The following is a 25,532-nucleotide window of genomic DNA, read 5'->3' as shown; positions in this document are numbered from 1 at the left end:
CAAGTCCCAGCATCCTCTGTGTTTAGGGAGGAGCAGTTAAAGTGAAAGTGTTGATCCTCCGTTCAGAGCAGCAGCAGGAGGAAGGTGGAGCTGAGGCAGGCGAGTGTTAACATGAATATGTTTCTTCTTATGACATAAAATAATTCCACGCTGTTCGTGTCTGTGGGTGAAACGTGAGGCCGGTCGGCTCCTCTGGTTTCCTGTAAGTAGAGAGGAAGTGAGTTTAGCTGAGAGAGCAGGAGGAGAGTGAGAGCTGTGCTGAGGCAGGTGAGTGTTAACACCGCTCTGACATTACTGTGTCTCTGTGGCGGGAACAACAGGCTCCGTCAGTGGAGGCAAAAATAATCAGACTTTGGTTTTTCAAAGGAAACTACTTTATGTCGGAAGAAGCCGCGCGCTCATTGGACAACGGCTTGTCAATCTCAAGTTATTAGCCAATGAGCGCGCAGGTTCACAGTAAGACCCGCCCCTTTCACGACGTCTTTTAAAACTAAAATGGCGACAGAAACTCTGTGAGTGGAGTTCAGGCTGACTTTATGAAAGTGCGACGTTTGAGCCACTTCCTGTTCTCAGTCCCGGCGTCCTGATCACCGAGGTTTCTGTTGCTCTGATATCTGATATTGATTATATCGGCAAACAGGCTGTAGGCAGAAACATCAGGTCTGATCTGAAAATCCCTTCAGAAACAAACTTTAAGAGTTTTATGTCCGTGTGAGGCCGCACGCTGATTGGATAACCACCTGTCATTCTCAAGTTATTAGCCAATGAGCGCGCAGATTCACAGTAAGACCCGCCCCTTTCACGACGTCTTTTAAAACTAAAATGGCGACAGAAACTCTGTGAGTGGAGTTCAGGCTGACTTTATGAAAGTGCGACGTTTGAGCCACTTCCTGTTCTCAGTCCCGGCGTCCTGATCACCGAGGTTTCTGTTGCTCTGATATCTGATATTGATTATATCGGTAAACAGGCTGTAGGCAGAAACATCAGGTCTGATCTGAAAATCCCTTCAGAAACAAACTTTAAGAGTTTTATGTCCGTGTGAGGCCGCACGCTGATTGGATAACCACCTGTCATTCTCAAGTTATTAGCCAATGAGCGCGCAGATTCACAGTAAGACCTTATCACGTCATTCTTTTAAACTAAAACATCGACAGTAAAACTGTAACGTGTCCTGTGATCTATAAACACTCTGTGATGAATAATCTGAAGTCATTTTGAGCCTGACAGTAGTTTCCTGTCACAGAGCAGAAGCTGCAGGCAGTTTTTGGCACCTTTATATTTAATTTATTCCAAAATAAATCAATAAAGGTAGAAAAGAACTCTCAGTGACATTAAAAATCTACTTTTAAAGACAGATGTGACCAAGTGCAACAAATATAAGATGACATGTTTACAGATATTTGAAGTATTGATCATATGTAGAACACAGAGCAGGTCCAATAACAGAGTCATCCTGCTCACAAACAGCAGTTTGGTTTCATGAGCTCACTTCCTGCAGTGATCCTCAGCTTCTCTCCAAAGGAGCCGTAACATGTGGGCTCCTCACCATGACGATGATCCCAAACACACTGAGTTCCTTCATCCACCTGATCATGTACTTATTAAATAATGTGATGGTTTTGGTGTTTTTTAAAGACTTTGAGCCTCTAAAATAACTGGTTTGGACTTTAGGGCCAAAGCTCCAACATTAGAAAGCCGTCAGTGTGATGCTTCCAGTACAACAGCACCTCTGAGTGTGTGTGTTTACCTCTCAGACTAACTCCACCCTGACATCAAGAAGATGGAGGAAGAGGACGGAGCAGCATCTGCAGCATCCAGCTGTGTGTCTGTGAGGAGTGATGGGGTTACACAAACACCTCCACCTTACAGTCATGGACCTGCAGCAACAATGTAAGAACACTACTAACTTTATTAGTCATTTCAACAGAACCATGACAGAATCATTGATCTGTGATTGGTTCAAACTGTTTGATCTGAGTTTGATTTTTATTGACTTGTTTTCTTGCTAAGATCTGAACTCTGTAAGTTTAAGTGAAGTCAGTGCAGCAGAATCAGAGAGAAGAGCTGAGAACAAACTGAGTTCATTCAGAGACAGAAAAACTGGCTGATGATTGGCTGACCTGTCAGCGTTATGAGGCAGACACAATATCACAGAGGGATCAGCTGATCATATGGCTGTCAGAGAGAACTGATCAGTTATTGATGTTTGTGTTTGCAGAGGTCAGAGGTCACAGTCTCCAGTATCCAGCTGTGTGTCTGTGAGGAGTGACTGGTCCAGAGAAATACTTCCTCCAGACTTCAGTCATGAACCTGCAGCAACAACGTTCTTCAATCATGGAGCTCAGCTGACCATGTAAGAGAGCTGCTGACTCAGAGTTCAAAGGTTGTTGCATAATATCCATAATATCATTCCATTCAGTTGTTTGAAACGGAGCAGGCAGAAGTATATCCTCATTTAGCTCTACGCCCACAGGTTGACGTCTTAATCCTTTCCTCATCATTCGATCTAATTTTAAATGAAAACTTATACAATGCCTTCAACTTAGAACATAACATGACAAAAATCGTTTCTCATATTCAACTAAAACTATATTTAAATTTACTAATTTTTAACACAAAATAAAAATCACTTTGATTACATACAGCAGAGTCTGAAGCTCAATATTTTAGAGTTTCAGGGACTGATGTGTTATGAATGTAACATATGTGTGTTTGCAGAGGTCAGAGGTCACAGTCTCCAGTGTCCAGCTGTGTGTCTGTGAGGAGTGACTGGTCCAGAGACAGACCTCCAGGCTTCAGTAATGAACCTGCAGCAACAATGTTCTTCAGTCATGAACCCCAGCTGACCATGTAAGAGATCTGCTGACTCATTTATGGGTGTTTGACATTTTGTGAGCACTTTATTATGATTTTTAAAAAATATATATTTCTGCATAAATGTGACGTAAAACATAAATGACTCAAAGATGACCCAGTTACACAAACGAGAGAAGAATATTGGAATTGGTTATTAGTTTTCTTAGAAAACTTAGGGACTCTTATGCTCTCTTCTCCTGGCCGCCGTCCAGCACGCATTGCATGCGACACCTACGGCGCCTCCTGCGGGTGGTGGGCCTGCAGGAGGGTGGGCCAATGTCGGGCCTCAATGAACTAAGGGCTGTCCACCAGACGCCTGCACTCGGGCACCTTCTCTGGGCTTGGCTTCAAGGGGACCCTGGCAACCCAATCTGGGCTGGGTGAACTCTTCCCTTGATTGTACACTCGTAGGGGTCTTCTGAATTGCTCTTTGTCTGGGACCTCACCCAGCACCAATTTGCCATAGGAGATCCGAACAACAAAGACCCTGGGATCCCTGGGACATACAAACCCCTCCACCACAATAAGGTAGCGATTTGGTGCGCTAATTTGAAAAAACTAATCTCACATTTTTTCGTTAACTTGACTAGCCGTTATTTAAAGAGAAAAATACAACCATTGTTGAGTCTGTGCTTCCACAGGCTCCGCTAGTCTAGAGACGTACTCCTCGTGAAGAACGAAAACCAAGACAGAATATCCTCAAGCGGTCTTTTACTCGCTAACAAGGGAAGCTTTGGTCAGAACCAGGCGGTGGAGCATAATGCTCCTCACCTGTCTCTAGCCCAAATCCTTCAAAGAGCAGCTCTACTCGCAGCTATTTATTCCCATGACAGTTACAGTTTACACAATACAACACAAGCACCTCCCACCGTAGAACCCCCCTTGGTTACGAAGACAAGGCACTGTGTGTATGGGTGTGCACGTGTATGCATGTCTATGCATGTGCAAGAACGTGTGTGTGTGTGTGTGTGTGTGTGTGTGTGACCTCCTGCTCACCAAAAGGATCATAAAAGCAGGAAGCTTACGACACAAGAAACAGATCTTCCAGATAGGATGTATCTACAATAAAACCTCCCCCAGCACAGAGTGGCTGGAGAGGTGGTCAGGGTCAAAGCAATGTCTTTGATCCTATAGTTTGAACTAAGACTTTACAAATTTAAGAAACACAATGACAACATTCAACAATTTGCCTTAACAACCATGTTTTCATACTATTTGTGGGCACTCTGCTGTATCTGTATTACAAGAGTGATTAAAACATAAGAGACTTGAATAAGGAGCAAGAAATTGGACCACAAGTAAAACAAAGAAACAGAAAGTAACAAGTAGTTTTAAACATTGTGAGCACAAGAAGCTATTGAAAGAGGAAATGGTCAGATTTGTGACGCTTAATGTAATAAATTGTGATCAGTCTTTATCCAGGGTTTGGATGTACATGTTTGTAATATAGTTCTATGTGTGGTCAGATTGCTGTAGGTGTGTGTGGATTGTGTGCATGTGGGAGTCCGCCAAAAGTTACACACAGATCACTGCATTCATTTGTAAATTTCAAGTTTCAATATTCTATATGTGTCACGTGCATAGTTATACAGATATAACATGCAGGGTAATGTGACCTGATCTTACACTTGTGGATCATGTACACGTCTGTAACACTGCATGCAGCTCATTGCTGACAACATCTTTGATTTTCACGTGTTCTCTGTAACAGTTTGAATGAAAGTAATAAATGAGACAGGATATTTTAGAGATGTTGCACAAATGGAAGAAAGCAGTCTTACATGTTTGTTTAATATGTGCATTAGGGCTGCTGTGATTAGTCGACTAGTCACGATTACGTCGACTATCAAAATCGTTGACGACTAATTTAATAGTCGACGCGTCGTTTGAAGCTTTGTAAGATCCCAAAAGACGCAGGAATAAGTAGTAGGATTTAAGAGTGTAATAACGGACTGAAACAGAAGATGGCAGCACTGCATGTACAAGGATGCCAGCTGCTGTTAAACCCCGAAGAAGAAGAAGAAGCTGTGTCCCAGAATTCATAGCGCAGCCCAGCTCAGCTTCCAACAATGGCGGCAGCTAGTTAGTTTTAATATTACTCTTATTATTCTTTCTGGGTCACAAAATAAACATTTAACATATTTTCAGGCAAGAATGTAGCTGTGTAAACCTCAAATATCTGCTCAGTTTATCAAGATATTGCATATTTTCAAAAGCACTCCGACGTTTTCAGAGACGTCTGTTACCCACTAGCTCGATAGCTAGCCGGGGGCAAGGCTCACTAGAGCCGTGAGAACACCGGACTCCCGGCAAATCGTTTTCAAACCCACCACAGTCTTTCGCTACTCAGGTTAAACATGAAATATAAGTCACTTAGATAATGTAAAAATGTTATTGTTTGGCTTTTTTCAGTATTTTATTTGTTCCTGAGTAAATCGGTGATAGGTTTTTCGCTTAAACCTATTCGCTGGAACGTTCAAGACAATATACTACACAGCAAAATCAAGACACAAGTAGGCAAAGTTCTTTGCGTTACTCATGCATGAGGGAGACCTAAAATCTAATAAAATATCATCTTGTCTTTATTTTTAGTTAGCACATACCTTAAACACTTAAAGCTGTAAGCTAATGATAGTTATATAAGAGCAGATGATAGATAGAAGATAGAATAATCCTTTAATTGTCCCACAAGGGGAAATTTTGGTGTAACAGCAGTAAGAAAGACACATATACAAACAAACAGTACACAAGACACAGAACAGAAACGTACACAATTTTTACATATTTACATGAAGGACAATGGTTACCAAAAACTGAGTACCATACTGTTGTTAAATTAAATAAAATTAAATACAGACAAGGAGAGGTGATTAAAGTCCCCAGAGATCAGGAAAAGGGTCTGAGGGTGCTATGTTTGGAGTCTGCTGGTTACAGTGTGCAGGACCTCACAGGCTGCTGCAGCGCTAGCAGAGGGCGGGACATACACAGCTATCATAATCACATGTGTAAACTCTCGCGGTAGATAGTACAGTCTCATGCCAACCGCTAGCAGCTCAATGTCCTTAAAGCATAGCGTCTCTTTGATAGATAAATGCCCAGAGTTACACCATCTATCATTCACAAACACAGCCAAACCCCCTCCTCTCTTCTGACCACTCCCGTTGTTCTGTCAGCCCGGATCAGATGAAAACCATCCATGTTTACGTGTGAGTCCGGAGTTAGCGCTGTTAGCCACGACTCAGTGAAGCACATCAGGCTGCACTCCCTGTAGCTCCTCTGATGTCGGGCAAGAGCCACCAGCTTGTCTACTTTATTGGGGAGAGATCTCACATTCCCCATAATAACAGATGGAATCGCTGGCCGGTACCTCCTAACTTTACTGCAACGCTCGATCCCGGCCCGAGTGCCGTGTCTCTTCCTCCTCACCTCGCGGGGGATGTTGGCTCGCTTGGCGGTAGGCAGGGCAGCGGAGGTCCCGAGGCTAACAGCTGATCCCTGCTGTAAACAATGGGAGGTCAGACCGCCACGTGCTCTCTGGACACAGATGCCATAAAGAATGTTATAAGAAACGCGATTGTCCATAGAATTCTTAGCTCCATTGTGGAGTAGTACAGTCCACAATAATAAAAAAAAAAAAAAAACAGAACAAGAACACAATAACAACAAAAAAGGAGAAAAAAAGGACTCGGTCAGGTCGGAGCTGCTGATACTGGCTGCCAGCTCGGAGCGGCCCCGGAAGTAATGAAAGTAACAGATGCATGCTGGTGCAATAAGCTGTATGTTTTACGTCCAATGGATGCATGATCTGATTAGTCGACTAATCGCAAAAATAATCAGTGACTAGTCGACTATCAAAATAATTGTTTGTGGCAACCCTAATGTGCATTGAAGGACATGTCCTGGCCAAAAATGACTCCGAGGTTCCTCACAGTGTTACTGGAGGCCAAGGTAATATCATCCAGAGTAAGAATCTGGTTTCTAACATTTTCAGTGCCGAGTACAATAACCTCAGTTTTATCTGAATTAAGAAGCAGAAAGTTAGCGGCCATCCAAGTCTTTATGTCTTTAAGACATTCCTGCAGTTTAACTAATTGGTGTGTGTTATCTGGCTTCATGGACAGATAGAACTGGGTGTCATCTGCATAGCAGTGTAAATGTATGCTATGTCTTCTAATGATGCTGCCTAGGGGAAGCATGTATAATGTAAACAGAATTGGTCCTAGCACTGAACCCTGTGGAACTCCATACCATATAACATCATGGTAAGCAATGATGCCATTAAGCATATTGGAAAATCTCTGTTTTAAGCAGTCTTGATGCATGCTCAATTATCCAGGTAAGTAAATCTCCAAAAGTTGATTCTGTTCATCTGGACTGCAGGTTTCCCCAGTCTTTATAAGATTGGGGAAACCTGCAGTCAGCTGAGACTGAAGAAGTCACTTGGATGAGTGATGAAAGGTTTCTCCCACAAAACGCTACGTCCAGATGAACAGAATCAACTTTTGAGATCTGTTTTAAGCAGCTAATTAATCTGACCCTCATTACCAGCTCCATGACCATAAATATTTCTCTTGCTCTTTCCTGCTACGCACACAGTGTAGAGAGTCACCTAAACAGCTGTTTGTACCATATGGGGTTGGTGGTTGTGAAAATCACACATGTGGTCCACACATGAGCCTTGGGGTTGTTTCCCAACAATTTAGGATTTAAGTTTCTTTCTATACAAAAAAAAGAGAGATAATGTATAGAAGTACTTTTGGAGGGATTTGCTGTTGCTGTATAAATAACGACTTCTTTGGACCTGACCAAAGTGTTTTTTTTTTTTAGTTCAGTTGTGTCCTTCTGCAACATTGACTAACGCTAATAATATATATATATTTTTAGTGGGATCATTCTTTAAAAAATGAACCAAGTCTGAGAAAAGTTTCCACCTAAACGATTGTATGTCATTGAAACCAAACGTTTTCCTTCTTGGTTGGCTCTCGGCAGAGGCAGCCGCATCTTTCTCCTCTCCCCATTTTACCGTCCTGTTTGGCTGCTCCTGTCTTTTGTCTAGTCTTGTCTAACACTCAGACTCTCTCCATCTCGTTCTCTAAAAACCAAGGAATTATGGATTTAATCAACTGGTCTCTAAACGCAACTGACACCCTCTTCTCAACAAGAAGGGCTCTCAGCTGGGAAATTGTTGACTTTTGGTTAAAACCGAGTGAAAGCGCAGACTCTCATGAGTTGGATACAGGACAGACACACACATTCACACATAAACATGTATTCAGACACTGATATGTAGTTACCCCCGTCCTCCAAACACCTTCGATGCTTACTGTGTGTCTGTGAGGAGTGACTGGTCCAAAGACAGACCTCCAGGCTTCAGTGATGAACCTGGACCAACAATGTTCTTCAATCATGGGCCCCAGCTGACCATGTAAGAGAGCTGCTGACTGAAAGTTCAAAGGTTATTTATATACATGTATGCCATGCCAGTGACATCATAAATTATTTGTAATGGTGGTCCGTGTACGATAATGTTAGTTTTGGCACAATCCCAGGTAATGATTTTTGCCTGTGTTGCTGTGAATGTCTCTGCAGCTGCTGGTCACCTTGAAATTCTGTACTCTGAGATAACTATCACTGGCAGAAGCCATAACATTATGTAGTGTGTGTGTTTACAGCTACTTAAAAGTAATTTATCAGTAATTGATGTGTTATGAATGTAATCTGTTTGTGTTTGCAGAGGTCAGAGGTCACAGTCTCCAGTATCCAGCTGTGTGTCTGTGAGGAGTGATTGGTCCAGAGACAGACCTCCAGGCTTCAGTGATGAACCTGCAGCAACAATGTTCTTCAGTCATGGACCCCAGCTGACCATGTAAGAGAGCTGCTAAATGTAATTCTACCACTGACATCATAACTTATTCCTAACAGTGGTCTGTGTATGATGATGCTAGTTTTGGTTTTATATTCCTATTGATGCAAATGCATCTACTTTGCCCTCCGTCTGTCATTTTGGACAAAGACGTGCAATGAAACTCAGACAAGCCTGACACAACCGGAGACCCAGACTGTTCACATTCAAAGTAAAAGTTGTTTTTTTTTAAAAAGGGTTTTATTTATTTTGAGTATGCACTTTGCATTATACATGTTGTCATGACAACAAAAACTGTATGTAAACTCCTACAAAGTAGTCTCCTTAAAAGACATTTTGAATGCAGTGGTAAATGAGCAGTACTGTGCTGCTTTTGTGGCTTTTGTGGTATACTTTATCAGTAATTGATGTGATATGAATGTAATCTGTTTGTGTTTGCAGAGGTCAGAGGTCACAGTCTCCAGTATCCAACTGTGCGTCTGTGAGGAGTGACTGGTCCAGAGACAGACCTCCAGGCTTCAGTCATGGACCTGCAGCAACAATGTAAGAACACTACTAACTTTATTAGTCATTTCAACAGAACCATGACAGAATCATTGATCTGTGATTGGTTCAAACTGTTTGATCTGAGTTTGATTTTTATTGACTTGTTTTCTTGCTAAGATCTGAACTCTGTAAGTTTAAGTGAAGTCAGTGCAGCAGAATCAGAGAGAAGAGCTGAGAACAAACTGAGTTCATTCAGAGACAGAAAAACTGGCTGATGATTGGCTGACCTGTCAGCGTTATGAGGCAGACACAATATCACAGAGGGATCAGCTGATCATATGGCTGTCAGAGAGAACTGATCAGTTATTGATGTTTGTGTTTGCAGAGGTCAGAGGTCACAGTCTCCAGTACCCAGCTGTGTGTCTGTGAGGAGTGACTGGTCCAGAGACAGACCTCCAGGCTTCAGTGATGAACCTGCAGCAACAATGTTCTTCAATCATGGAGCTCAGCTGACCATGTAAGAGATCTGCTGACTCATTTATGGGTGTTTGAAATTCTGTGACCACTTTGTAATTTTATATGTCTTCATAAATGTCAGCTTAAACCTAAACTAGACAAAAATAACCCACTTAGGCAAATGATAGAAGAATATTGGACTCTAGATAATAATCTGAACTGAGTCATCAGAAATAGAAAGATGGTCTCAACAGGCCACTGAGCTGATCTCCAAAGAAATGCAGAAGATTGAAGAGTCCGAGGCTGTTTATTTGTCACAGGCATCGTCATACACGTACAACACAGTGAAATGTGCTGAACTGCTCCTGTGACTGGACAAAACATTAGAAACAATCATTAAATGAAATAATGAAACATTGTGCAGATGTAATGTTAAAGTGCTTTGTGCCACATTAGCACAGCATGTACTGACAGAGCAGTGCAAGCAGAACAAAGCAAATGAGCAAAGTGATGTAAACAGAGTAACTGAACAGAGTGAGCAGAGTAATATCAGCAGTAATGAAGCAGCAGGATCAGTGTAGCAGCGTGTGACGTCATAATGAATCAGATATGATCTGAAATATGACAGTGAGACAAGAACATGATGTAAGGTCCTGTTTAAACCCTGATGGTGATGCTATGAGGGGAGCATGTTCTGATTTAGGACTTGGATGGTCTGAGGATAGAAGCTCCTCTCTGTTTGTGTCCTGATGGTGCAGAAGCTTCTGCCTGATTGTAGAAGGAGCTGAAGCCAGCATCATCCCAGAGGTGAAGCTCCTCTGTGTGCAGACCTGAGGTCAGATTCCTCCAGGCTGATGTTCAGGATCTACAGAAACGTGTGGTTGTAGTTATTGCTGCACTGTGTGCTGACAGCAGATACTCAGAACAAAGCGCTGCACACGTGTTCTTTACAAACATCTGTACATATCAAATATGGATTATGGCAGTGAATGAACACGTTTCTGTCATTTGTTTCATTGGCTTCTTTTTTCTGCCTGTGTTCATGTGATTAATGTCTAACACATAAACAGGTTTGTAATCAAACATCACATCATCAGGGAGGCATCATGAAACAAAGTTACTGCTGGAGGCTGAACTCAATTTGGTGGCAATGTTCAAAAATATCACTCAGATCATTTCAAAGCTTTTAGTTCTTCTTCTTCACTTCTGTAAAATAATAGAAAGAAAATCAGAACCCAGAAGTTCACTTCCTGATGACTGAACTCTTTCAAAATAAAGCTGAAAGCTCTGAATGTGACACCGCTGCTCCACCACAGTTTTTAGAGGAGGTCAAAGGTCAGTTCAAAGTGATGGATCCCAAACTTCCAGTACATCCAGTGAAGGACATAATCAGCTCTGTGATGAAGGCTTTTACTGTGGAGTTTGTAGGCTGATCACTCTGTGTTTAATAAGACAGGAACAGCAAAGGAAACTTGGATTCTGAACTCAAACACAAGTTTCTCCACTTTGACTTTTCTCTGTGACCATCAGAGCTTCTGCACAGTGTCATCAAATCTGGATGTTTGTCACTGACAGTCAATGATTTTAGTGATAAAGAAATGTGTTCACAGAGGGAGGAAGAGGAAGAGGAGTGGTGTCTGTGAGGAGGAGCAGCTGTCCTGCTGTGCTTTGTGTCAGGACGTCCTGAAGGATCCAGTCTCTACCAGCTGTGGACACTGGTTCTGCAGACAGTGCATCTCCTCATACTGGGACCAGTCTGCTTCATCAGGAGACTGGTCCTGTCCCCAGTGTGGAGAAAGATCCAGAAGCAGAGCTGGACTGCAGACAGCCAGTCAGAGCAGCTGTGTACAAAGTAAGACTGAACATCTGTCTGCTGATGGACTCATTTCTGAAAACTGGACTGTTGGGTCTGTCTAGCACAGGCCCACCGCTGGAACGAGACAATTTAAAAACACAGCAAAAGCATTGAACACCAAGTAGGCAAAGTTCTTCATGTTACTCATGCATGAGGGAGACCTGCCTGGAGCCAAGTGTCGTTCCACCACTTGACCTCCATCAGACTCTCAGCCAGGTTCCCCATAGCACTCCTTTTATTGTGGTTACATGAATATGCATAGGGTCATTAACATATAACATCTTACATAGGTATACATGTGAACAAAGGATTGTGTGTGTGTGTGTGTGTGTGTGTGTGTGTGTGTGTGTGTGTGTGTGTGTGTGTGTGTGTGTGTGTGGGGTCAGAGCATGACCCCATAAAGACTTCCCTAAACCTGCTGGTCTGGAAGTCCAGCAGTCCATCTAAACAAAAGGCACTTAGCCTAAAACAGATATAGCCACGTTTATCCTACCATAAAACAATAAAACAAGGTACGACCTTTTCCCATGCTCCCAGGATGTAGGTGTGGATTCCAGAACACTCTGGAATGCGCACCAAGCCTTTGCAGACTATTAAGGATCACACATCCTATCACTACACAATCGATTATACACCTCTAAGCATATATGGTTAAATATTTCTAAGCATAAATGACAATCAACATTATAAAACCTAACATTCCCCCCTTTTTGACCTTTATGCTAGAAAAGTTTCCAGTTATGATCACCTCATGTCTGACAGTGTCAATGCAAACATTTTTATACACAGCATATGTCAATCACCCTAAATTACTGTAAAAGTACACAGTTTAACAAATGTATTAGCAGTTATCCCATTCCTCATTGATCTCATCCAATGGCAAACTGCATCCTACGAGCAAACAAATGAATTGTTAATTTAATAGTTAAAATAAGAAAGTAACATTTTCAAAAACATCCCAGCTCTGCGGTGATCACCCATCATCTGTGCAGAGTGGTTTTAGTTCGGCAGGGCGTCATGAATGTCTCTTCCAGTTGTTTCCACCACTGTCCATAGGACCAGAGTCCAAATGTATGTAGAATAGACATTCAAACATACCAGTTAGTTTTGTTGTTTGTCAACATGGGTCTCAGTTATCTCCAAAGCTGCAGGCCTTGTCAGCACTCTAGTTTATGGCCTCTATCAACCCCCATCACCTCACTTCAGGCCTTCGTCCTGCGAGGGGGATACTTATGAGTCCTCCATTGTCCATGCTCTGCAGAAAAACCCCTCTGTGGAAAGGGTGCTGGGTCCAGTTATCTTACTGCTGTTATGATCCCAGCAGTCTTCAGAGTGTCATCATATGCACAGTACAGTGACACAGCATTAGGTGATGTTCATAGGAAACTGCTGCCATCACCACCATAGCTTCTGGTTCATGTGCTTTTCACAGAATCATGATGCCATCCTCGGACTCCCTCTGCGCTGTCGATTGAGCTTGGCACGCCCCCCTCATCCTTCAGGTGCCCGTCTGTTGTCTACAATCTCCTCTGTTGGCCTCTGGAAATCCCCCTTGGCACAGTTCTCATTCCAACGCAGCTTCGTGGTCCTTGCTGTGGCTCCAAAGTCTGATCTCATGATGGGCCCAAACAGCTCGACCTTTGACCTCAACCACTGCCTGGGCTGTCAGCTATGCCTGGAATGGTTCTTGCTTCTCACTGGGCCTCTGACAATTTCTCAGGAGATCCCTTCCAGCAATACTTTGACTGCTGCACCTGTATTTCCTTGCTAGGAGGAAAAACTTCTATTTGGAGAGCATGTCAACAATCATCAAACCACATTCTTTAGTTCAGTGAACTTCACTTATAGGCCATCAAAGCCTCATCTGAACATGGATGCACCACTTGCATAGGTTTAATACCTGTAAATGAACTGTTAATCACACAAATCACTGCAACAATCATAAAAAACATTGTTTCATGTTAATCCTGGACCCCTCCTCTTGACGCATGGACACTCCCATGAGTCAACTCATCAAACCTAGATTCCTGTCTTAAAGAAAAAGGTTAGCTAGATCACGTCCCAGGCAACATCAGGGCATCTCCTCCGGAGTAGCTCCGTAACCCTGCAATAAAAGATGTTAGCGTGTTTTGCATATTAAGTTTGCTTAACACCTGGCTCTGCCAGGAGCCTGCATACACACCATCATGGCCTGGAAAACAGATCTGGAAGTGAAATCAAACTTCACACTCGTAAACAATTGTATCATAAGAGTAATAAAGCATTCAACATCAGCAAGACAAGTGTCATGTGCAGGTTTTTTCAAATCAGTAAACTACAATTATTTCCATAATTTGCCTCAGACATGGATCATCCCATGTACTCAGTTAACGTTAATGTAATCGGTGACTTCCCTTAAGCAAATTCACTCCACTCATATATTACTAGGAGCTCAAAAATGGCCAGTTAATGAGCTCCATATTTAACTATTCCATAAACACTGCATCTCTTATTTGTTTTTCTCATGTCACTTGTCCGCTTCTGCTGAATTCTCTACATGTACTCTTAGAAAAACAAACATTAGCAATACACATTGACCATCCCGGTGGTCAGACGCAGGTCGACAGGTTCCAGAGGTGCTATAAAAGGACCATAAAGTTAGCCATCCATAGCTGTGGAAAGAAGTGACACTAGTTTCAACACAGGAAATTTCTCACATGTTATTCACATTGTCAAAGTAACCTTCACATTTTCCCAAAAACACAGTGTAACAGCATCACCACTCATAACCTATAAACACAGTTTTCTTCACACATAAACCCAGAAATCCTGTAGTAGGAAAAAACATCAACCAGCTGTCCTGGTATAAATCACATGATCAATTCACATGAAGAACTGTAATGCTGTAGAAAAGAAAATGCAAATGTTAGCGCTGCGCAGATGTATACACTCTTTCTCACAGTTTCCTCTGTGAGCAACACAAGGTAGTGAATAACACCCCTGGTAGATGCACAGACACAGAAAGTGGCATTTAAAAGGTTAAATCATCACGCAACCTCGAATGTTGATGTCATCTTTCTGCTCCTGTAAAAGGAAACACACATAGATTCATCTGCACCTTTGTCAGGTGGGGGTTAACTTCACACAGTCGTGTTACATCAGTAAAGTCTTGCCAGCTTTTGTCAGCTTTTACCCATTCATTCATACATTCATTCTTTCTTTGCTGATAGTGGAACCTATCGTCGCATTTAGTTTCCACTCTCAGCAAAATGACGTCATTTCAAAAAGAAAAAGAAGAACTTTAGATCGGATTACCTCGCTGAATCCTTTTTGGACAGGAACTTACTCTCTAATTGTCCCAGATAAGTGACTTTCTCCTGAGCCCATTTTAATGTGGAGAAGCTCACTTGTAACAATTTTCTCGACGACGTGTCGTACAGCACTTTCTGTTCTAATCGTGCAGATCTGCTCAAACAGAGATTATCGAACAAAACTTTCAGTGCACAGTGAAAGTAACAAAAATAAAAAGGCCTTGTTAAGTCATGACACATGCTCCTCATCTCAGGAGGGTAAATCATACCATTAGCATGGTTTATCATACCATCATACTAATTGGCAGGCTCAACTTCACAACAAAAGAAAAATCATCAGCTAGATTCACTCCAAACCAACCATCAGCTGCACAACACACAACATAAGCCTAACGTCTTATTAGCTAGGAGTTTAATCCACAGGTCTGTGCTCTTCACTCATTTAGGCCACACACCCATTTTATTCAGTTTTCCTTTTTCCCTTCATCATAAAACATGTGACATGTCATCAGCTATTTCACAAAAGAAGTTTGTTCTGACGTATTCAGAATTGTGTATTTAGGTACAGGATTCACTCGCACATCAAAACAGGAAACTCAGTGTTTTAGAGCCTCCACTCAACACACAACAAACTCCAACACATCCCATTCACTCGTGCAAGAATTCAGTCACCTTTCCTTAATCTAAGAACGATCATCTAATTTGCATATCAGCTATTAACCCACTAAGATGACAGGACAACAGAAATTCATGTTCAAAATGTTATCACAAAAATAGAATTTCCCTCATACAGTAAATTACTTGTGCTGCATCAATCAAGCAGAAAGCATCTCCCAATTTACTATATTAACAACTAAATTTATTGTCTGATCAGTGGTTGTTCAAACCAGAATCTTTTTTTTTCACAAAAGTTAAACTGTTGTCCTGCAACCTAGAAAGTCAATTGTCAGCATTGGATAAATTCAGTATTTGATAACAAGTGTCTGTTAAATTCACACTATTTTAACACTGATGAGAGATAACAAGCTGATCTTCATTGCATGTGTGTTTGTGTTATTAGGCAGGTTTAATCAATGTCTGTGGAGCTGCATCTCCAGCAGGGCATGTTCTTAAAGCTGCCTTACCTACACACTTCTCTGCTATTATTTGATCATTTCTTAACTAATGTGCTATGAGTCCATTGATCTTTGCATCACACTAAGTGACTTGGACAAGATGGTAAACAGACTCACATGCTTAAGATGTTGTCTAATCTTCATGAGTTCTCTTGTGTTTGGAAGTGTTAGTAGGGTTAATGCATGTTCTGCTTGTGTGTGTTATTCTGTATATGTTTCTTTTTTGCAGTGTTTCAGACTCCTTCACAATTTTCCAACTTAAGCAGTCAGTTTTCTTTTCCCCAGGTTTGCTAACCCCAAGTTTGATTTCCCATATTAAACAACAAAATTCCTATGTGTTCTCACCACTGCTCTCACTCTGTTGTCCTCTCCCACTTCAACAGTCCAATAGCAGGCAGTTCTCCTTCAGCTTTGTCCTGTGTTTCACTGTCTCTTCTTGCCATTTTACTCCAAAGGTGGCAAATGTCAAACTCCAACAGTCTCCTCAGTTCTCCTCAAATGTTCTTGTCACATGCACAGTGAAGTTGCAGCTTGTTGGAAACACAGTGCCATTCATCCAATCAGGCAGGATGATGGGTTTGCTCTTCTTCTCTGATGCTGTTTGTCCACACTGCTGCTGCTTGCTGGGAGTCTTTGCTCAGGACTTTGCTGCTGTCTCTTTATCTGCCATGTTATTGCTCTTTGGAGCTGCATTCCTTGTCTTCAGGGAGGAGTGAGAGCTCGCTTGTGAGGTTGAGGGACACATGGTGCTGTAAATAAGTTAGCCAAAAACTTGGCCTGAACGTTTCCAATGATGTTAAACTATAACTTTCTTCCAACCGCTGCATGTGGAAAATTGATTCAGCTCTGCTTTTCATCTGAAAGTGACAAACTAAGACATTTTCATTATTATTATCACTGCTTAATCAACACACACAACTCTCTCTCTCTCTCTGTTTTTGTGAACAGTCCTTTAAACAGAAAATGAGATTGTGGTTGTTCTTGGCTGATCAACACAAAACCTTTTTTCTAAGATTATTTTTCATCTACAATATAAATTTTGTCTCTTTTTTACTCCTTTTTTTTTCAATAGCTGGTGACCTGCAGAATCACCGCTCTCACAATCAGAGGCAATTACTTTTACACAGTGCAGAAAAACACTGTGACGTCAGACACATTCACACTCACTTTTTTCATCTGCGTAAATAAATCATTTGGCCAATGGCATGTGCCATGGTGATCCATAAATATGATCACAAGTTGTTTTTAAATTATTTTCAACCCAACAAAACAAATAAACAAAAACATGATGCCGATGCTATGAACTCTCTACACACATGAGTCAAGATGCAGGAAAACTGCTCACGGAAACGCTGCACACTCCAGTTATCACAGTTATCATAGTTCTGTTTCCCTCTCTTTTATGAGTTCTCAGCCAGCTCCTGATCTGATAATGTGTAGCTTGATCATCAGCTCAGAAGAGACCACAACGCAACCTCACACAGTGGTTGTGTGCTTTGCCCCACAGTGGCAAAGACTTGCACTTTCATATTCAATTTAGCTTCTCCATCATGTACCTTTAGATGTTTCATACAGGGTTCAGCATATTAGTTGTTTTCATAGGTGTGTTCTATATCTCAACAATAACTCATATTAAGATGACAGTCTTTCACACAGGTCAAGTGCCTCTATGCACGTAATTAGTTGAAATATTTACCTATATCACTTCATCTCATATGTCATTGTACTTAATTTGAGCAACCCTAAGCTTAACGCAGATTACTTTTAACACCTGACACAGACGTACACAAACAACACAAAATAGGCCTATAACTTTCCCCAGCCTGCGTGAACCCGCACGGCCGTTGAGCTCCTGGACTCGCGTGTACCCGCGCAGTCACTGAGATGCACCTGCCTGCGTGAAACCGCACAGCATAGGCGTCACTCTCTTTTGTTTATAAGCCTGCGATTAACCGCACGGCTCAGGTCCGCGTGAAACCTGCGCGACCGTGCTCGCGTGAACCCGCGCAGCTACAGCGCTCTTCTTTTTACAGTACTTACTTGGTGTTGCTCTTGCATTAATCTCGAATCCCGTCAATCACCATCCAGCGAGGAGAAAAAACAGACAGCTAATCCACCGGCCCGATGACGAATTCTCACGTCTCGGGACTTTACTACAGGAACTTCTATACGTCCTGGCTGACGTCTTTCGGCGTGTCTCTTTTTCCCCTCGGTGAATGTCAATTCTAGGGCTCCGGCTCCGAAGGACCAATTAATGTTGGGTCTGTCTAGCACAGGCCCACCGCTGGAACGAGACAATTTAAAAACACAGCAAAAGCATTGAACACCAAGTAGGCAAAGTTCTTCATGTTACTCATGCATGAGGGAGACCTGCCTGGAGCCAAGTGTCGTTCCACCACTTGACCTCCATCAGACTCTCAGCCAGGTTCCCCATAGCACTCCTTTTATTGTGGTTACATGAATATGCATAGGGTCATTAACATATAACATCTTACATAGGTATACATGTGAACAAAGGATTGTGTGTGTGTGTGTGTGTGTGTGTGTGTGTGTGTGTGTGTGTGTGTGTGTGTGTGGGGTCAGAGCATGACCCCATAAAGACTTCCCTAAACCTGCTGGTCTGGAAGTCCAGCAGTCCATCTAAACAAAAGGCACTTAGCCTAAAACAGATATAGCCACGTTTATCCTACCATAAAACAATAAAACAAGGTACGACCTTTTCCCATGCTCCCAGGATGTAGGTGTGGATTCCAGAACACTCTGGAATGCGCACCAAGCCTTTGCAGACTATTAAGGATCACACATCCTATCACTACACAATCGATTATACACCTCTAAGCATATATGGTTAAATATTTCTAAGCATAAATGACAATCGACATTATAAAACCTAACATGGACTTCTTGTTGTTGTTCAGACATTGAAGAGTTTTCTTTCTGTTTTTCTTTCTTTCAGCAGATGTTGGTCTGCAGGAGGTTTTAGATGAACATAAGATCAGTCTGAGGAGGAGATGTGAACGTGTGACTGAAGGAAGTGATGAAACAGGAAGTAGAACCCTCCTCAACAGGATCTACACTGAGCTCTACATCACAGAGGGACAGAGTGAAGAGGTTCATACCCAACATGAGGTGAGGCAGCTGGAGACAGCTTCCAAGATGGACGCCCTCCATGACACTCCAATCAGGTGCCAGGACATCTTTAAAGCCTTACCTGACCAACAGAGACCCATCAGAGTGGTTCTGACCAACGGCGTGGCTGGTGTTGGAAAAACCTTCTCAGTGCAGAAGTTCACTCTGGACTGGGCAGAGGGCTTGGAGAACCAACATGTCAGTGTGGTGGTTCTGCTTTCATTCAGGGAGCTGAACCTGATCAGAGATGAGCAGTACAGTCTTCTGGAGCTGCTCCATGTTTTCCATCCAACACTACAGAAGGTCACAGCAGAGAAGCTGGCTGTCTCTCAGCTTTTGTTCATCTTTGACGGCCTGGATGAAAGCAGACTTTCATTGGATTTCACCAACAGGAAGCTGCTGTCTGATGTCACACAGAAGTCATCAGTCAGCCAGCTGCTGACAAACCTCATCCAGGGGAATCTGCTTCCCTCGGCTCTCGTCTGGATAACTTCCCGACCTGCAGCGGCCAATCAGATCCCTCCTACATGTGTTGACAGGCTAACAGAAGTACGAGGCTTCACTGACGCCCAGAAGGAGGAGTACTTCAGGAGGAGATTCAGTGATGAAGAGCTGTCCAGCAGAATCATCTCCCACATGAAGACATCCAGGAGCCTCCACATCATGTGTAGAATCCCAGTCTTCTGCTGGATCACTGCTACAGTTCTGGAGCACATGTTGACTACAGAGCAGAGAGGAGAGCTGCCCAAGACCCTGACTGACATGTACTCACACTTCCTGCTGGTTCAGACAAAGAGGAAGAAGAACAAGTACCACGAGGGACATGAGACGAGTCCACAGGAGCTGACGGAGGCTGACAGGGAAGTTCTTCTGAAGCTGGGGAGGCTGGCGTTTGAACATCTGGAGAAAGGAAACATCATGTTCTACCAAGAAGACCTGGAGCAGTGTGGTCTGGATGTGACAGAGGCCTCGGTGTACTCAGGAGTTTGTACAGAGATCTTCAAAAGAGAGTGTGTGATCTTCCAGAAACCAGTCTACTGCTTTGTTCATCTGAGCATCCAGGAGTTTCTGGCTGCAGTCTACATGTTCCACTGTTTCACCAACAGGAAGTCAGAGGTGCTGAAGAACTTCCTGGGAAAAAAATACAAAGAGTCATCTCTGGATGATTTCCTTAAACGAGCCATGGAGAAATCCCTCCAGAGTAAAAATGGCCACCTGGACCTGTTTGTTCGCTTCCTTCATGGCCTCTGTCTGGAGTCCAACCAGAGACTCTTAGGAGGTCTGCTGGGTCAGACAGAGAACAGTCCAGAAACCATCCAGAGAGTCATCAAGAACCTGAAGAATAACAAGAAGCTTAAATCCTGTCCTGACAGAAACATCAACATCTTCCACTGTCTGATGGAGATGAACGACCTCTCAGTACATCAGGAGATCCAAGAGTTCCTGAAGTCAAAGAAAAGGTCGAAGGACCTCTCTATGATCCACTGCTCAGCTCTGGCCTTCATGCTGCAGATGTCAGAGGAGGTTCTGGATGAGTTTGACCTGCAGAAGTACAAAGCTTCAAAGGAGGGACGACTGAGACTGATTCCAGCTGTGAGGAACTGCAGAAAGGCTCGGTGAGTCCAGATGTGATCATTAACATCATTGATCAGTGTCGGTTAATAGTTTAATCTTTAAAAACACAGTCCTTGGTTATAAAGTGCTTTACAAACACCAACATTACGGCTAACAGCTGGATTCTCCTGTTTCAGTGCAGCTAGCCAAACAACAAAGAGCCACTTGGTGCTAAAGACAGAGTGAAAGTGGACGGTATATCCTCCATTCTTAATGTAAAACACATGCAATGAATTGTAATGCACCATCTGTGATTACCTTCATGCAGTTTTCACTTTATGGTAGACTTGGATATTTAAATGTTTACCTCCTGGAGAGTCTTGTTCACTTGATTAGTTTTTGTGAAGGGGATTCTCCTCACCCCGTCTCCAAGGGAGACACCAGCTACCCTTCAGAGAACATTTATTTGCCCCACTTGTAACCATGATCTGGTTCTTCCTGTCACTGCCCACAGCTCGTGACCATACGTGAAGGCAGGGACGTAGATCGACCGGTAAATTTAGAGCTTCGCTGTCACGCTCAGCTCTCTCTCTCTTCACCACAACAGACCGGTACAGCGTCTACCTCACTGTTACCGCAGCAACAGTCTGTCTGTTGATTCCTGCTCCCCTCCCCCTTCTTTACACGACCCTGAGATACTCAGACTCCTCCACCTGGGGCAGGAACTTGTCTCTGACCCAGAGTGGGCACTCCACCCTTTCCCAGCTGAGGACCATGGCCTCAGATGCTGATCCTCATTGTTGAGGATGTGACAGTGCCTGAAATCCTGCTGCTGTTCTGAACCATAGTTTATGATCTAAAGGTCAAACAGAGTCATGATGGTTGTTTCTATTTGTTCCTTTTTAGTTTAGTTCCCCTGAAATCAGATGTGATATCAGCAGCTGTGAGTTCATTCATCATTACTGTCCAGTGATGAGATTTCTGCTCCGTAAGATTAAAGCCAAACAAAGATTCTCATTAAAAGTCTGCAGGTCCGAGAGAGACTGAATCATTGTGCCATGTCAAACACAGTAAGAGGAGCTGAAGCACAGATGTGAAGAACAGATGTTCATCAGATTATGACCTCACTCTGTTTTGTCTTCATATACATTCAGTCTGTGTTTATAATGCAGATTTCTGCTTTTATAATAACACATTTTATATTTTCTGTAATCACAGACTGGCTGACTGTGGACTCTCAGAGACTCACTGTGAAGTTGTGGCCTCGGCCCTGAAGTCCATCCCCTCCCATCTGACAGAGCTGGACATGAGTGAGAACAAGCTGCAGAATTCAGCAGTGAAGCTTCTGTGTGCTGGACTGGAGAGTCCAAACTGTCGACTGGAGACTCTGAGGTGAGTTCACTGACTGCAGCTGTTGTTGTTTTTCTATATTTCAGGCTGAAGAGACTTTGAGCTTGTGTGGAAACAGAGAGAGAAAAGAAAGACATGAATACCAAAGCTAATAAAGGTGAAGTTAGGAGCTGTGACGATGTTCATGTATCAGAAGCTGATCTGGCTGCTACAGAGACGACCCACACAGCTGCTGTGGTGAGGTGTGTGTTAAGCAGAGGAACACAGAGCAGCCGAACACAGGCCCAAACATGACAGCAAAGCAGGATTCAGGCTCTGTGAGAGAATTTCAAACAGAAGCTGGAGAAGAGAAAGGACTCTGTTGGAATGACTACAGAAAGAAGGCAGATGAGACCAGTCCAAGTGTTTCCATGGAGCCCAGTCTAACATTTATTTATACACTAACGTACAGAAGTAGTAGAAGTAGTAGTACAGAAGAAGTACATTCTGAACCTTCTTCAGCTCTGAACAGATGATGAAACACTGAATGATTTCAAGCACTTTGTCTAATAAACTTACATCTTTCATTCTTTATACAGATTGAAGGACTGTGGTTTGTCAGATATTGGCCTTGATTATCTGGCAGCAGCACTGAAGTCCAACCCCTCGTATCCCACAGAGGTGGACCTAGGTGGAACCTACAGCTACCTGAAGGATTCAGGAGTGAAGCATCTGTGTGGTTTCCTGGAGAATCCACGATGTCGATTTGAAACTCTGAGGTCAGTCAGCATGTTTTAGTTGTGCTGAGATGAATATGATGTGAAAGTTGTGCTGACACTAAACTGCAGACATCAGGCTGATATTATACTGATCCACACTGAGGATCTTCATGGTAAAGTCTGTTTTCTTCTTCTCTGGTTTAGTCCATTGACTGCAGCAGAACAATGTTCACATTTAAAAAAGTGATACTCAATGTATGGCCCGCGGCCCACACGCGGCCTGCCCACCTTTCCTGATTCAGAGAGAGGGGACCCTGATTAACTGTGTAGCTTCTTCCTCACAGTTCTAAGTATCAGACACAACAGCGAATAATCCACAGCTGACTGTCTTTAGCAGGTCAAAGGTCACGGCACACAGCACTCTGTGAAACAGTTTGGAGCAGGAATTCTTGCACATTTACAAACTGACACTGCTGCACGGCATGCTGGGTAATGCTAGCTGCTCAGGTATGGGCGTGCTAACGGCTGTGAGGCTCCGTGGCTGCAGAACACTGAAGAAGAGAAAAGAGAGGTGGAGGATGAAGAAAAGAGGCGGAGATGAAGCAGAAGTTTAGCTCCAGAGAGGAGCTGTCACTGTGTAGGCGGGGCTCAGGCAGCTCCGCCCACACAGTGACAGTGAAGCAGGTGAAGAGTAATAAATGAAGACAGCAGACAGGATTTGATAAGCTGATGTACAAACATGTAGAATGATGGTGGCCAGTAGCGGTTTTTGATACAGGTGACACGGGCGGTTGTCCGGGGCGGCATCATGGGCATCGGAAAAAAAATTTGCTAGTACTCATGCTGCCCCGACATCATGCCAGCGCATATTGGGAATGGCAGAGGCACCGATCGGTTTTCTATCGCCCTCCGTTTGCGAGGTGCGCCTGCTGCTTGCGGCACAGGGAGGAGAGGGCGGGGGATTCTCCTGCTGGCTGAAGCAGCATCTAATAACCAACTCGCAAAATAAACCAAAATAAAATTAAACCAACAAACACAAAAACACCAGACATTATGATACAGACTTGTAATTTGCACCGATGTTTTTTTCATAATTCTATAAAGTGAGCAGAGCCCTCGGAGCGCCTGCTCGCTGCTGAAGTCAAAGTAAACTTTATTGTCATCTCTGCTACATACAGTCCAGTATATAGAGAGACGAGACGACGAGGCTGCAGTTACAGCAGTGCAAGTAAACAAACAATAAATATAAGAAGAGTAAGAAAATAAATATATACTTTAGGACTCGGGGTAAAGGGATCAATAACAATTTAAAATTTACAGTTTGATGATTTAAAATCTCACACACAAGTCGTCGAAAGGGGAGGGAGACCGGCTACTTCCAAATAGAGCACATTTCATTCATAATGTAAATCCAAGCCCATTATGCATTCATGATTTGAATCCTGGGTTGTGTGAAATCCCAGAAATAAACCCCCGACAAAGTCAATCCGTGAACTAAGGTGTAGGTCTGTTAGATCATGTTGTGGTGATCCTCGAGTTGGGGGATTTGTGTTCATACTGGAGTGCAAAATTAAAACCAATAGAAGATGGACAAGAAAAGTTCAAAGCCATCAGGTGCTCAGTTTAGAAAAAAGAGAAAAGAAGAGGAGGAGAAACGAGCAAAAGATGCAGGTAAGCAGATGTGTGATTGGATAATGGCAGGTCATCCTGAAACAATCAGAATCATAATCAGAATACTTTATTAATCCCTAAGAAAATTATGTGGGTTACAGTTGCTCCAAGTAGAAATGGTAAAAATAGCAACAGTAACAGACTAAACTCCAAACAATACATTATGTTACAGATTTTAATATTAATTAGTCATTGTCAATTGTTGATTTGTCCTGTTCTCATTGTATGACGAATTATGATGGCTGTTTGGTAGCTGTTTGCATACAATGCATGCTCTCTCTCTCCTCGTGTGTGTGTGTGTGTGTGTGTCTCTGGTGAAATTCAGTATGGCTCCAACAACAGTTTTATCCTTAATATGTTTTGTGCGTGTGTGTGTGTGTGTGTGTGTGTGTGTGTGTGCGGGGGGCAGCAGGAATGACTAAACCCACTAACAGTCTGATATCCCCGTGTTCCTGTTGGCTGTAGCTCAGGTGGCAGAGCAGGTCAGCCACTAATCAGAAGGTCGGTGGTTCGATCCCAGGCTGCCTCCTGGCTGCATGCCAAATATCCTTGGGCAAGATACTAACCCCATGTTTACCTACTGGTGGTGGTCAGAGGGCCCGGTGGCGCCTGTGTCCGGCAGCCTCGCCTCTGTCAGTAGCTGCCATCACCAGTGTCAGTGCGCCCCAGGGCAGCTGTGGTTACAATGTAGCTGCCATCACCAGTGTGTGAATGACTGAATGTAGTGTAAAGCGCTTTGGGGTCCTTAAGGACTAGAAAAGCGCTATACAAATGCAGGCCATTTACCATTTGTTCTAGAGCATCATCATTAATGCTGCTCCACCACCATCACTGCAGCTGACCAATCAGCTTCTGTCACGTCATGTGACACTCTGTGACTCAGACTGGAGAAATGCTAAATGGCTAACCTGAAGCTAACCTGAGAAACAGTCAAAGTACTGATGATTCCTACAAAGTGTGTGTGTTCAGTATGAGATGAGTGTGAATGAAACCATGGAGGAGCGGGCCGTGGCTGCTCTCACACACGTTTGCTGTAGGGGCGGAGCAACAGAAATGTTCTTAGGGGGCAAAATCAAAGCCATCATTGTTGACACATATGCAGCTGTTACATCCTGTAATATGCATTAAATATGGTTCAAATACATTAAATGCATTAAATATACATGTTTCATATAAATATAGTCTACAACTTTGTTTTCTTCAGCCCAC

General features: G+C 43.1%; 1 protein-coding gene across 1 annotated transcript; it reads left to right on the top strand.

Annotated features, from left to right (window-relative positions):
* The first annotated feature begins 647 nt into the window (after window positions 1-647).
* On the top strand, window positions 648-25,114 carry LOC146492372 (protein NLRC3-like). Its single transcript, XM_085151320.1, has 11 exons — window positions 648-1,890; window positions 2,219-2,353; window positions 2,719-2,850; window positions 8,129-8,281; window positions 8,591-8,722; window positions 9,161-9,262; window positions 9,591-9,722; window positions 11,272-11,513; window positions 18,878-20,666; window positions 21,823-21,996; window positions 22,533-25,114. Exons 1-11 carry the CDS (start codon window positions 1,781-1,783, stop codon window positions 22,729-22,731), a joined length of 3,300 nt encoding a protein of 1,099 aa, XP_085007446.1. The 5' UTR covers window positions 648-1,780; the 3' UTR covers window positions 22,732-25,114.
* The last annotated feature ends 418 nt before the right edge of the window (window positions 25,115-25,532 follow it).

Source organism: Neolamprologus multifasciatus, chromosome 23 (genome assembly GCF_963576455.1).
Source record: "Neolamprologus multifasciatus chromosome 23, fNeoMul1.2, whole genome shotgun sequence".
NCBI classification, from domain to species: Eukaryota; Metazoa; Chordata; class Actinopteri; order Cichliformes; family Cichlidae; genus Neolamprologus; species Neolamprologus multifasciatus.
Note: the sequence above shows the minus strand (reverse complement) of the source record. Positions and strands in the feature narration are given on the sequence as shown.